General features: G+C 46.3%; 1 protein-coding gene across 1 annotated transcript; it reads right to left on the reverse strand.

The window, feature by feature from the left end:
* Nucleotides 1–809: 809 nt before the first annotated feature.
* Nucleotides 810–13,700, reverse strand: LOC309517691 (trans-1,2-dihydrobenzene-1,2-diol dehydrogenase-like). The gene is made up of 7 exons (XM_082197078.1): nt 13,515–13,700; nt 9,500–9,611; nt 7,334–7,497; nt 4,580–4,832; nt 2,457–2,581; nt 1,285–1,435; nt 810–1,045 (listed from the first exon to the last, which is right to left on the reverse strand). Exons 1-7 carry the CDS (start codon nt 13,605–13,607, stop codon nt 936–938), a joined length of 1,008 nt encoding a protein of 335 aa, XP_082053204.1. The 5' UTR covers nt 13,608–13,700; the 3' UTR covers nt 810–935.

Genomic DNA, 13,700 nt, shown 5'->3' on the forward strand with positions numbered 1-13,700 from the left:
ATGGAACAAGTGAGGTGACACAAGTGATGTATAACCTCTGTGCCAACAAATCAGGATTTATGCCCAATGAACAGACATCTGGAAACAGCCCAGTCCATTGTGGACCATTTAGCCTTAATTTTGATTTAATTTCCCTAACAAAAATGTGTGTGGCCTGCTGCGAGACACTAAAAAAAAAAAAAAAAAAAAAAGCTCACTCTTTCTGGCTCTTTTAACTCTCTCCTGCTCTCAGTCTTAAAACAGTGGAATGAAATGAACCTTTAAAACAGAAAAAGGAAAAATAATTCTGGCTAAATGCAAATTCAGGAATCCCACTCTGCTTAAACCAAAGTATTACAGTGGTACCTCGGGTTACAGATGGTTCAGGTTACAGACTCCGCTAACCCAGAAATAGTACCTCGGGTTAAGAACTTTGCTTCAGGATGACAACAGAAATTGTGCTCCTGCGGCACGGCGGCAGCGGGAGGCCCCATTAGCTAAAGTGGTGCTTCAGGCTAAGAACAGTTTCAGGTTAAGAACGGACCTCCGGAATGAATTAAGTACTTAACCCGAGGTACCACTGTACTTAAATGTAAAAGAAGGACCCAGCAGAAGGACAACTTGAGCACTGCTGGTTTCTTAGGACAGTTTTATCCTGTGTTTCTGCCTCCCTTCTTAAGCTGGGGAATACCTGGCCTGTTGTTTAACCCCTCCGCTCCCCATGTCCCACAGCCCTTATTCCCAGCCCTGTTGCTCCAAATTTCTCCCCTTGCCCATGCTCCCAGTCCCTATCCAGGCCTCCTTGGAAGACACAATAACTCACCGTCCAAAATTGGCAAGAGCTGCTTTATTGGCCATACATGTCTGTACCACAGCCCAAGTCCATCTGTGTGCAATTTTATTTTTGAAACTGAATATGGGGTTTTGCAGGAGGGGGAGTGGTAATGGAGTGTGTGTCACACTTTGTCCTGAGGGTAAAACACACCCACTTGTCGGCGAGCTTCCTCCAGGATGGAATTGACCAGTTCGCTGTCCGCATGTGTCAGGATGGGACTTTCTTTCAAACCTAGAAGATGTGGGAAGGGAGGAGAGAAGGCTAAAAACAAAACAACAGGTTTCCAAATTCCTACTTGGTCAGGAAGCTCACTGGGGGACTTGGACCAGTGGATGTAGTCCCAAAGGCTGGTTTTGAAGCAAACTTTCCCCCTTCTCTCACTCTACCCCTTGCTTTTTAAAAACGTGGCTTATTGAATTTCGGCCCAGGCAATCTAATAAAAGCAAGTCTGCGGTGTTTCGAACTGTTACCTTTGAGGAGACACTGCCGGACATGCTCCGCTTCGTAGCGCAGGCCGGTGCTGTTCTGGAAGTGCATTTTCTGGGACGGGGGAGGCAGGGGAAACTCTTCTCTCTCCCCGTTGACCACCAACTCGGTTGGGCACCAGAAGTGAGATGGAATCTGGCAGGAAGCAAGGGAACTGAGGAGGGTGTGTGCTCCTGCCTATGCCACAAAACTGGCTTCGCACAGCCACCTTCGAAGGAAACGGACAATGCCACCCTGTATTATTCTAGCTCCTGTTTCCTTCTCCTCGTCTGCCTAGAATGCCCTTCTTTACATACAAGGTGTTTCTGTTGCAACATTTGGGCCATATTCACACACCCTACATGTAAGGAAGCTTTAAACGCTCATGGCTTTCCTCCAAACGATTCCGGGAGCTAAGGGTGCTGAGAACTGTCAGGAGACCCCTTATTCCCCTCCCTGAGCTACATTTCCCATTGCTCCCTTGGAAGAGGGAAAGATGGTTAAACCACTATAGGAATTCTAGCCCTGAGAGTTGCCTATCAACACCTTTAACAAACTACAGTTCCCATAATTCTTTGCAGGAAGCCACAGCTGTTTAAAGTGGTATCATAGTGCCTTAAATATGGGAGTAAACGTGGCATTGCTTTCCAGCTAAGGACTCCATTTCGGATTACAACACAGGGCTGCCTCCATTCCTAGGCTCCAGTTCTTTGACCCCGGGTCCCCTAATGTTATTGGACTACAAATCCCATCATCTCTAGCCTGTTTGGCCAATGCATAGTGATGAAGAGAGTTGTAGTCCAACAATATTGGGGGGGGGGGGTCAGGGTTGAAAAAATACATTTCTAACCATGTTATGTACTGAAGTTCTCACCCTGGGCCAGCAGGGGGATACTGTACATAGTTTTCACTCAGGTCCACATATGAAAATAAGGGGTTGAAAGTGACATTCAGTGATTGGATAGTTACAGAAAGTAGTTACTGTTGCGTTGTAGTGGAGCTCTATATACGCAGGCAGGCTGAACTCTCCAGTTCAGTTCTGTTCTGGCTTGTGAATAAACAAGAGCTGTTTGAAGAATTGCTGTGTCGTCTGATATGTTCACCCACAACTTAACAAACCAGGTACAATTTCCCCCCTCAGACTGCTTTAGGCCCTGGATCGGAAACTAGGAGTTACCTCGATCATGCCCTTGGTGCCGTTAATGCTGGCTCGATTTGGCATCCTGGCTGTCATGGTGCAGGTGAGGACAGCCTGGCGATTTCCCGAGTAGTTCAGGATGACTGACACGGTTTTGTCCACACCTGAGGAAAAGAAAACACAAGCCTGTCACTGGGGGGGACACAACCTCTCCTGCCCTCAGTCTTCTTTGGCACCCACTCACAGATACACCCCAGCAGTTTTTATTTCTTCTTTTAAATGTTAGCATCACAGCACAAACCCGCCACCCTGTCCCCCCCTCAGGCTGAAAAGCAGAGGCAGGGATTATAAATGCTCACACCAGAGGGGAGAAAAACCAAACTATGCCCAAAGTTTGACAAAGCAAAAAGAAGTTTCTATAGTGTGTCAAAACAACAAAAACTATTGTCATCTTATGTATTACTTGCCCATCACTAGCAAGTCCTAGGCAGGTGACAACAATTGAAAATTGAAAACATTTTACAGTATAGTCTCAGATTATAGTCACAGGAATTTGATGGACTCTGAAGGAACGCATCTCAGGTGTCAAAGAGCTGCATCTTCTGGATTTCCACATCTTCATCGTTAGTGTAGCTCCTCAGTTCTTCTCATCTGTTTGTGGGAATTAAGGTATCCCAACCTCCACATCCATACTGCTCCCCTTCCTTCCCCAGTAAGAAGGGCCAGCTCTACCATTGGGCAAAATGAAGTGAGAAACTTCAGGCAGCAGAATGAGACACCATTTTTTAAAAAGGCAGCAAATGATTCAGTAAAATGTAATTACAGCTCCTGGCTGACCTTTCCTTTGTTTTTCCTTCCCTTTCTGGATTGTTGGCTCAGATTCCAGGGTCATCTTGTTTTATCAGCTAATGCTTGGGAGACGGTCTCTTAAAATCTGAGGCACTTTCTGTGCTTGTGAATGAGATCCCCACGAGAGTTTGGAGAAGAAGACGTTCTTCCAGCTGAACAGTCAGAGACAGGAAGTAGCAAAGGGAAGTTTGAAAGAAAGAGGGACAGAGACGGAGATGGCAGAAAGCATGTGGCCTCTGTGGGGAACAGATGTGACATAGTGGATCTATTGTCCTGCAGTTTGTCCCCACTTGTCGTCTGCTTGTCGATTTGTAATTGGCAATAGATATTAAAAGAACCCCACAAGCAAGCAATGTTCTGTCACCCACAGCAAAATCAAACCTGCTAGCACTACCCTGAGACAGCAGAGAGTACATAGGGATGGAAGGATCTGTCAGTTGTAAAATCTGGAAAAGTGAGAGTTTAGAAACATGACTGTGTTTTAGCTCTTATATTATATGGATTTGATAGATTTGACTTTAATTGTGAATTGTACTGAATTTCTCCCCATATGTAAGAGCGCATTCTGAAAAAATTTACACATCACTTGCGAAGACAGGCAAACTAATACCAGTGTACTGGAAGAAGCAAAGATCACCAGTGTTGAAGCAATGATTCTTCAACACCAACTTCGTTGGATTCGTAATGTTGTGCGGATGCCTGATTATGGTCTTCCAAAGCAACTACTCTATTCTGAACTTAAAAATGGAAAGCGTAATGCTGGTGGTCAACGAAAGAGGTTTAAAGACTCTCAAGGCAAATCTTTAAAAATGTAGTGTAAGCACTGACAATTGGGAAACACTGGCCTGTGAGTGCTCCAACTGGAGAACAGCCATTACCAAAGGTGTCATGGGTTTTGAAGACGCTCGAACTCAGGACGAAAGGGAGAAGCATGCTAAGAGGAAGGAACGTTTGGCAAACCCTCACCATGATCAACTCCCACCTGGAAACCTATGTCCCCACTGTGGAAGGACATGTGGATCCAGAACTGGCCTCCACAGTCATTTACGGACTCATTATTAAAACCGTGTTCATGGAAGATAATCATACTTGGCTATGAGTGATCACAGAAGAAGAAGAAGAAGAAGAAGAAGAAGAAGAAGAAGAAGAAGAAGAAGAAGATATTTATTTAAGGAGGGCACCTTAAATACTGTAGGAACTTTCTGTCTCATGACTTGGGCCAGCCCTTTTTTTCATTTGGTTTCCTTGATGGACAGTTTCTGAAACTCCTTACTTCTTCCCCTGACAAGGAAAGTGACCAGCCAAGTACTTACCTGTATCGTGCAGGAATCCAGAGGCCAGAATGGACTCCGGCTTCTCTCCATTGAAGACCATGCAGGCAAACTGGATGCAATAGCAGCCAATATCCAGAAGGCCACCTCCCCCCAGCTCTTTCTCCACACATCTGGGGATGGAGAGTTGCGGGCTCCCAAATTCAGCATGTAACACCATCACATCCCCGACGGAACCCTGGCTGAGCAAGGAACGGATCTTCTCTGAAGCAGGGAAAAAACGTGTCCACAGACCCTGGCGTACAAAAATTGCAGGTAGCCATGTTGGCACATTGTGTTGGTGGGGGGTATCCAGAACTGGTCTTTTATTATGACAAGCTACGTAAAACCCCATAAAGAAGTGAGCAAGGTAAAAAAATATTCCTCAAGCTGTGTATACAGTGATAAAACAATCAGTTTGCATTTTTGATAGTCTTAAGAACAGGGGTCGGCAACCTTTTTCAGCAGGGGGCCGGTCCACTGTCCCTCAGACTTTGTGGGGGGCCGGACAATATTTTTTTTTGGGGGGGGAATGAATGAATTCCTATGCCCCACAAATAACCCAGAGATGCATTTTAAATAAAAGGACACATTCTACTCATGTAAAAACACGCTGATTCCTGGACCGTCCGTGGGCAAGATTGAGAAGGTGATTGGGCCACATCTGGCCCCCAGGCCTTAGGTTGCCTACCCCTGCTTAAGAACATGGGGGGTTTGATGCCAAGAATGGCTGAACCTTCAGATGTTGCTGGATTGCAACTCCCATCACCCTGACCATTGGCCAACCTGATGGGAGTTGTAGTCTAAAACATCTGGAAGGCACCCAGCTAGGGAAGGCTGTGTTAGGGCAGCAGGTAGAAGGGCTGGTTCGAATACTGGCAACCGGCTGCCAGCCCTTTTGGACTTCTAGTGTTGGGGCAGAAGAAACAGCATTTCCACAAGCAATGCCAAAACATTGGGGGTCTAGTTTCCAGCAGGGTCCCCCCCCTGCCTCCAGGGTGGCCAGATTTGCTTCCCATTTGAATTCCCCACAGTTTAGTGTTTATATTTGAACCCTAAACCATAGCTAAGTTTAACTATGGCTTGTTTAAACAAGTCAGTTTCGTAACCTATGGTTTGGAGCGAGCTTGCTTCAAACAAACCATAAGTGCAGATGATGCAATGAGCGGCAATTAATCAAAAACAGGAGTCAAATGTTCAAGGGGGAAAGATGTCTAAGCCTGGTGGGTGGGGAGGCTAGGCTGGTTCACACCACAATAAACCATGGTTTGTAATCACGTCCAAGCATAGCCAGTGACTTGGTTTGAACATAATGCTAAGCTAAACCATGGTTTAGTGCAAAGAAGCAAACATACAGGACTCCACAGTAAAGACTGCAGCTGCTATGTTCCTCCCCTGGCCTTGCTGCTGCTGCTGTGTTACATGGGGCTAAGCCATGGTTTGATTTAGCATTATGTCCAAACCCAGGCTCACAGTTTGCTCCAGACAAAGCATGAGCTGCAACGCTTACTCTTTGTTTACCACTCCCCCAGACAAACCACAGCCCTGGATTTGATTCTAATGCTCAGGCAAATTGTAGCTTAGCTCATAGCAATGTGGCAGCAGAAGGACCTAGGCAAGAGTGGGACCTCCGCTCTAGGAAGTTGCACCTTTGCTAGTTGGCACTAAGGGCTTATCCTTACTTACCTTTTGCCCTGCTCTTTCCAGGCAGAGGTCCACACTTTAAAGTTCCATGTCCAAGGGACCTTTTTTTTTTTTTGCCCTGGAGCTTTCCCTGAGAAAAACACGCTCTTTAGTGCTCATTTGGAGCAAATGACAATTTGAGTCTTTCATGAGTTGCCGTTCGCTCTGATTCAGCTTTAAAGAGAGGGTTTTTGTGGGGGAAGCCCAAAAAACGGATGCTTGGACGTGGAACTTTAAAATGCAGGCCATGCTTGGAAAGAGCAGAGGAAAAGTAAGCATGGATAAGCCCTTAGCCATGGTTTGGTGAAACTCCAGCGGGTGCAGAATGCCGCGGCGAGACTCCTTACGGGATCCTCGCTGCCAGATCACATTCACCCAGTGCTATACCAGCTGCACTGGCTCCCGGTGGAGTACAGGATCAGGTTTAAGGTGCTGGTTTTAACCTTCAAAGCCCTATACTGCCTAGGACCCTCGTACCTACGGGACTGCCTCTCCTGGTATGTCCCACAGAGGAACTTACAGTCTTCAAACAAAAACATCTTGAAGGTCCCAGGCCACAGAGAGGTTAGGCTGGCCTCAACCAGAGCCAGGGCTTTTTGGGCTGTGGCTCCAATCTGGTGGAACGCTCTGTCACAAGAGACCAGGGCCCTGCGGGACTTTGGCCAGGGCACAGTTGACTCCCTCCTTTGGCAATCCTCACAGAACTTCTAGCCCAATGGTTGCCATTAATTTGATTGGAATTAATTTTATAATGAAATGATTTTAGAATGTTTTATCATTTTACTGTTGTTAGCTGCTCTGAGCCCAGCTTCCGCTGGGGAGGGCAGGATATAAATAAAATTTATTTTTATTATTATTATATGTGAACCAACAGGCTGTGGTGGACATTGGGTTTTGAAATTCCAGCGGCGCTGAATGCCGCTGTGCGATGCCAACACTCGCCCCCCTCCGCCTCTTGCTTGCCGTTGTTCACCGTTGTTGCAATGCCCTCTAGGCTTGGCGCCCAGTGTGGACGGGCCGGTTGTGATCCCCTAAGTCTGCCTCTGCTTCAGGGGGTCTGCCTTTGCCTTGTACCTCCATGAAGAAGACGTTCTTTTGACGAGCTGCCTGCACCAGGGCCTTCACTTCTGCGGTGTTCATGCCCAGCGGTTTCTCACACAGCACGTTCTTCCCAGCCTGGATGAAGAGGAGGCTGGTAGGGAGATGGTATGGATTCACCACCCCGATGTGGACCACATCTGTAACAGAGATTTGAGAGAGTGAATACATAGCCAAGACCAGCAGGAAATGGGGGGTGGGCGAGAGACAGTGGAAAAGACCCTGATTCTACCCGCCTACTTAGTTCTGTGCAGTTCAGATAATCTTTTTTATGCCCCATGAGTATTGAGTGTTTGTTGCCAATGTCAAGAGGCAGCAGCGATTTCCACGATTTAGGCAGTCCTTGCAGAGAAGTCTTTTGTTAGCAGACTACCTGACAGTACTAAAGTGTGCTAAAGTGAATCAGACTCACAGTCCACCTAATGGCTACGGGAAAGAACTGGGTAACAAAAAACAAACTTTGCAGGGTGCATAGGGTAATCTGAAATGTTGTTCTCAAGCTAACAATAGAGGTATTGCTTGAAAGGACTGGTTATCGTAAAATATCTTGTCTCCATGCTTCTTTTGATTTGCTTTTCGTGACCCAGTCTCAGCTCTACTTGGAAGCTCAATGCATGTTGGAAATAAATAAATAAATAAATAAATAATAGCAACAACAACAACAACAATAATAATAATTGTACCTTGCCCATCTTACTGAGTTACGCCAGCTACTCTGGGTGGCTTCCAACAAAATACAAAAACACAATAAAACATCAAAAATTAAAAACTTCCTGAAACAGGGCTGCTCTCAGATGTCTTCTAAAAGTCATATAGTTGTTTATCTGTTTGACATCTGATGGGAGGGCATTCTACAGGGAGGGTGCCACTGCCAAGAAGGCCCTCTGCCTCGTTCCCTGTAACCTCACTTCTCACAATGAGAGAAACACCAGAAGGCCCTCAGAGCTGGACCCCAGCATCCGGGCTGAACAATGGGGGTGGAGACCCTCCTTCAGGTATACAGAGCCAATTCTGCTTTAGTTTTGCACACTATATTATTGTCAAGCAGTCTGCTAACAAAGGAACCCCTGGCACAGACGAGTGCCAGCCCCTCATACAACAGGGAATCAAATCAAGCGTTACGCATTGTGCATATGGTAACCAATTAAATACCCCACATCTCAAGCTCCTGCTGGCTCCCAACATAACCTTGGATAACCTCGGCAGAAAGAAGGGAGGGAATCAGATGAGCCTGATATGTCCATGTTTGCTGAGTCAGCTGCTCACCAGCACAGAAGCTTTTTCTTAGATGTAGCAAAAAGTGGTGAGGCACATAGATAACAGATTATTTCTTTCTGAGGAGAGAGTTTAGAAAGGCCACAAATTATATTTCCAAGAAGTGGGTCGCTACAACAGCTCAATAGATCCTTTGTTCCTAAAAATAATAATTAAAAAGCTTCAGAAACTTGCAAGCAAAGGATACAAAGGGCACCAGTGTTCCTCAGGGGACAGATCCTATTTTATCATCCTGTAGTAGCCATGTGGCATTGTCTGTAAGAGAGCTGGCAGGCACAAGCCCTAAGGCAGTGGTTCTCAACCTGTGGGTCCCCAGATGTTGTTGGACTACAACTCCCCATCATCCCTGAGCTCTGGCCTTGCTAGCAAGGGGTGACGGGAGTTGTAGTCCAACAACATCTGGGGACCCACAGGTTGAGAAAGGCTGCAGACGCTTCGCATCAGGCATCAGCCTTGGACAGAGAGTGAGGTCACAGCACCTGGAAAGACCCCAGTGCTGCCTCGAAGGAAAGGCCATAGTAGCTCGTTGGCAGAAGGACCTGAGTTCAATTCCTGACATCTCCAGAAAGAGCTGGGATTGTCCTGCTTGAATCCCTGGAAGACCACCCAGGTCATAGAGTTGGAAGAGACCACAAGGGCCATCGAGGGTCTCCCCAGCAGCCCTTGGAAGAAGGCTGGGAAGCAAGTTTTATACTCACAGAAGTGGGAACTCAGTTTTGGGGGCAAGGATGGGCCTGCCGGATGTCACTGGACTCCTGTTCCCATGAGTCCTGGCCGGCAGTGCCAAGGATGGTCAAGGATGATGGGAGTTGCCCTCTCTCTAGCCACAAGTCCCCCAGCCCTGTTTTAGGAGGGAAGGCAGCTCACCAACATCAGCATCCTCGGCCAGTTCTGCGTACGAGCCGTAGGCCTTGGGGATGCCGTGGATCTTGGCATATTGCTGAGCCCTGCTGAGGTCACGAGAAGCAATGGCCACTACCTGGAGGAGAAGACAGAGTTAATGGGCAGGAACTCATCCTCCCCCCCCCCCGTAACTTTCTTATAATGCCTGCATTATGTCTTAGGTATCAAAATGCCAACCCATTCCACCCCCTTATTGAGGGGGCAATCCTATGGCTAGGATCCACCAGGATGAGCATTTTAGGATCCAGTGGATCTTTGTCTCCACAGCTTGGTTTGTGGCTCAGCTGCCCTTAAGTCCCTTGACCTTGGCTCAGCTGAACTTACGAAGCCATATACCTTCCGATGCTTTCAGACACCTGCCTTCAGATGTCTTTTAAAGGTTGTATAGTTACTTATCTCCTTGGCTCAGGGGTTCCATTACTCCATACCCTCCAACATTTATCCAGTGAAAATAGGGATGTCCTAAGGAAAAGTGGGACATTCCAAGGTCAAATCAGAAACCGGGGCGGCTTCTCTAAATCCAGGACTGTCCTGGAAAATAGGGACACGTGGAGGGTATGCAATGCAGTGGTACCTCAGGTGAAGTACTTAATTCATTCCGGAGGTCTGTTCTTAACCTGAAACTGTTCTTAACCTGAAGCACCACTTTAGCTAATGGGGCCTCCTGCTGCCGCTGCGCCGCTGGAACACGATTTCTGTTCTCATCCTGAAACAAAGTTCTTAACCCGAGGTACTATTTCTGGGTTAGCGGAGTCTGTAACCTGAAGCGTATGTAACCTGAAGCGTATGTAACCCGAGGTACCACTGTACGGGCGAGCTTTAGGCCAGCTTCTTGTGAACAGGATTGTCTTCCCTTTCCAGAGAAAACCTGAAGAGTTGTTTTTGTTTTAAAGATGTGGCCAACAACCCATTTGTGATATTTGCCAGGCTGCTTACAAAGTCAAGTGCCTGTGTAGAAGGATCCTTGGCACCAAAGGAGTGAGAAGGGTTACTACGTTCCAGCGCGAGCCGTTTCCTAGAGAGGCCAGAAAGGGAGCAGCAATCCAGGAAGGGCGTCTTCTCGAAGCTGAGAGGAAGTTTCTGCTGCCATTTGAGGTCACAAGCTCTGGCTTCAGTCCCACAGCTGCCTCCCTCTCTCCTAGGACAAACACGAACGCACAAGGCACAGCGAAGCACTTTGCAAACAGAGTCAACTAAACACTCTCCAGCGCAGGCAACCAATAATGAAAAAGAGAAGTCGTCTGCAAACATGCCTCCAGATCCAGCACCTGCGCCATAGGTGGGGCTCACAGGTTAAACACTTGGGCTGTGGAGAGCTGGAATTAAAATTCTTTCTAAAATGGTACAGAACTCCAGCCCAGCTAGCTAATATGGTAACAGGATTGAATTCTAACTGTTGGCACTGTAAACTAGCCAAGGGATGGGATGGGAATGCCCAAAAGTAAAGGAATTCTGGAATAAAATCCTAAAGGTTATTAATGAAATTTTTAAAGTGAAGCTTTCAACAGACTTTGATTTCATGACAATGGGTATACCTGGAAACACGGCTATGGAGAAAGGTGACCAGCTTACCTTCAAAGCTATGATTTTAGCGGGAAAGGCAGTGATAGCTTTAGGTTGGAAAGAGAGAGAAAAATGGACAGTAGAGGCATGGAATAGTTATTTGTTTGAATTTATTCAGTTGGACATTGTCGCAGTCATGTCACAGGAAACGTGGAAGGTCAAGTCTACCACGATAAGGAACAGATGGAACCCCTATCTTCAATGGATAGAAACTACTGGAACAAAAGACATTTGGTGGAAACTAAAGATGCTATGCCCGTGGCTGAGGATAATTGTTTGAACCCTTCCAATGGAGATGGGTGGGTGGGAAGGGAGGGAAAGAAAAAATTGTACAGGAAATTTAAAAATTGGAAGGAGATAATATAATGTATGTAAGAATCCCGAACTAAAAAAAAATAAAAAATAAAAAATACTTGGGCTGTGAACACACCAAAAATGTATAGCGCACCCCCCAATAATCCTAGGAACTGTAGACTGTTAAGGGTGCTAGGAACTGTAGGTCAGGGGGTTAACTACAGTTCTCAGGATTCATGGGTGGGTGTGCCTTAAAGGGATGGTGTGTAAGCAGCCTCTGAGGCCCCAAACTCCCCCTTCAGATCTCTGGGACAGAAAGCTGCTGAAAGTGTTCACAGAGCCTAACCCCATCCCAATCATTTTCTGTCTTCCACGCTGGTCACTTCTGGGTAGGGATGCAAGAGAAATGTGATTGGGTTCACATTTAAAGCCAGATATATCAAATTTGCAGTTTCCAAAACAGCGTGAGAATGGAAACTTAGGCTATGCAGCTGCAAATAAAACGTTGTGAATGTGTTGTAAAGTGCAATATACAACTGTGGCACTAGATGGCGGCGGTGAGCTATAGCAAATTCAATGCATTTTTCAAAACGATTTTTTTAAAAAAGCATTTTCACAACGTTTTTAGCACGTGGTGTGTAGATTCCACCTCAGCCATCTTTCAAAAGTTGCACATATCTGAATTTTGCGATGCAAGTTCTCCAACAGAACAATGCTTACAACAATGCACATATCAGGGGAAACACTTCCTGAAAATGAATATACCAGTGAAATTTTTTTATATATACGAACGCGTTATATCAGGAGAAGTTGCTTGCAAAAATGTGCACATCAAAGCAGCATACAAAAATGTGTTTCTCAGAAGAAAATGATGACAGTCTAGTTTCTGTGACTGCATAGGCACCATACATTTAAAGCACCCTCCCCCCAAAAAAAGAATCCTGAGAACAGTAGTTTGCTAAGAGTGCTGCAATTGTAATTCTGTCTTGGGTAAACTTCAGTTCCCATGATTCTTTTCAGTGTTGGGTGGCGGAAACTGCTTTAAATGTGTGGTGTGTACACAGACTTAGTCTCACACTCAGAGTTTCATTTCTCTTTGCATGAAGCCACCTAAATCTCATCATTTCCTAGCTGGGGTGGTGGGTTGGGGTCAGTTATTGAGAGCCCTCTCCAGCACTACCTCTCCTGGTTCTGTGCATCTGTCCAGCCCCTGGTCCTCCGACACAAGTCACCTATCTGCTGTATGCGGTACCTTTTATTATCAAATTAGCTTTTATTAAAAAAAATTGTTGTGAAAACAAACAAATAAACAAGGAAAAGTACAAATAGCATCTCCACTTTTAGTTCATAAGAGTCTTTGGAAGGAAACACCATCAGGGCTTTCTTTCAGCTACAACTTGCCAGAACTCAGTTCTATCATCTCTCATGTGGGTGCTGTTGCCATTATAAGATAACAAGAGAGGCGCTCATGGTGAGTTCTGGCTCTTCTTTTTCTAGAAAAATAGCACTGTATGTGGTATTTAACAACCTATGCAAGAGACAGCTGTTGCCCCAAGGAGATGAAAGTCTCAGATTTGGCAGAAGGTTCACAGAACAGGAAACTGTGAGTACATATGAGTCTGGATCAACCCGTCATTTAAGAACATCAGATCAAGCCAGAAGCCCATCTATTCCAGCATTCTCTTTTATTTTTAAATAATTACAGTGGTACCTCGGGTTACAGATGCTTCAGGTTACAGACACTTCAGGTTACAGACTCCGCTAACCCAGAAATAGTGCTTCAGGTTAAGAACTTTGCTTCAGGATAAGAACAGAAATCGTGCAGCGGCAGCACGGCAGCAGCGGGAGGCCCCATTAGCTAAAGTGGTGCTTCAGGTTAAGAACAGTTTCAGAATGAATTAAGTTCTCAACCCGAGGTACCACTGTATTGTGGACTGACTAGCTGCTTCAAAGAGAACAGCCGTTCTCCCAACCAAGGAACATGGACTGGATCTTGTTTCTTACGAGAAATGGTGGCAAAACCCCAAGCACATGGGTGCTACCTCCTCCGACAGGAAGCTAATGATAGAAAATGGGCTTCTGCTGCCCAAGTGCTTTCCCTCTCAAAAACCACCCCTGCTACCTTGTGATCCTCGGGTGGCAAAGTCTTCAGGGCGACCAGGAAGTCGTGGGCGATCTTCCCTGCAGAGCAGATCCCCCAGCGTGTGACCACCATGGCAGAAGAGGGCGAGAAGCAGCAGATCTAGGAAGCAGCAGCACACGGCTAATGGCAGAGCAGCGAGCTGCTCCGAGGAGGGAAACTTTCGTA

This window comes from Podarcis vaucheri (assembly GCF_965113315.1).
Source record: "Podarcis vaucheri genome assembly, chromosome: 13".
In the NCBI taxonomy this organism is placed as follows: Eukaryota; Metazoa; Chordata; class Lepidosauria; order Squamata; family Lacertidae; genus Podarcis; species Podarcis vaucheri.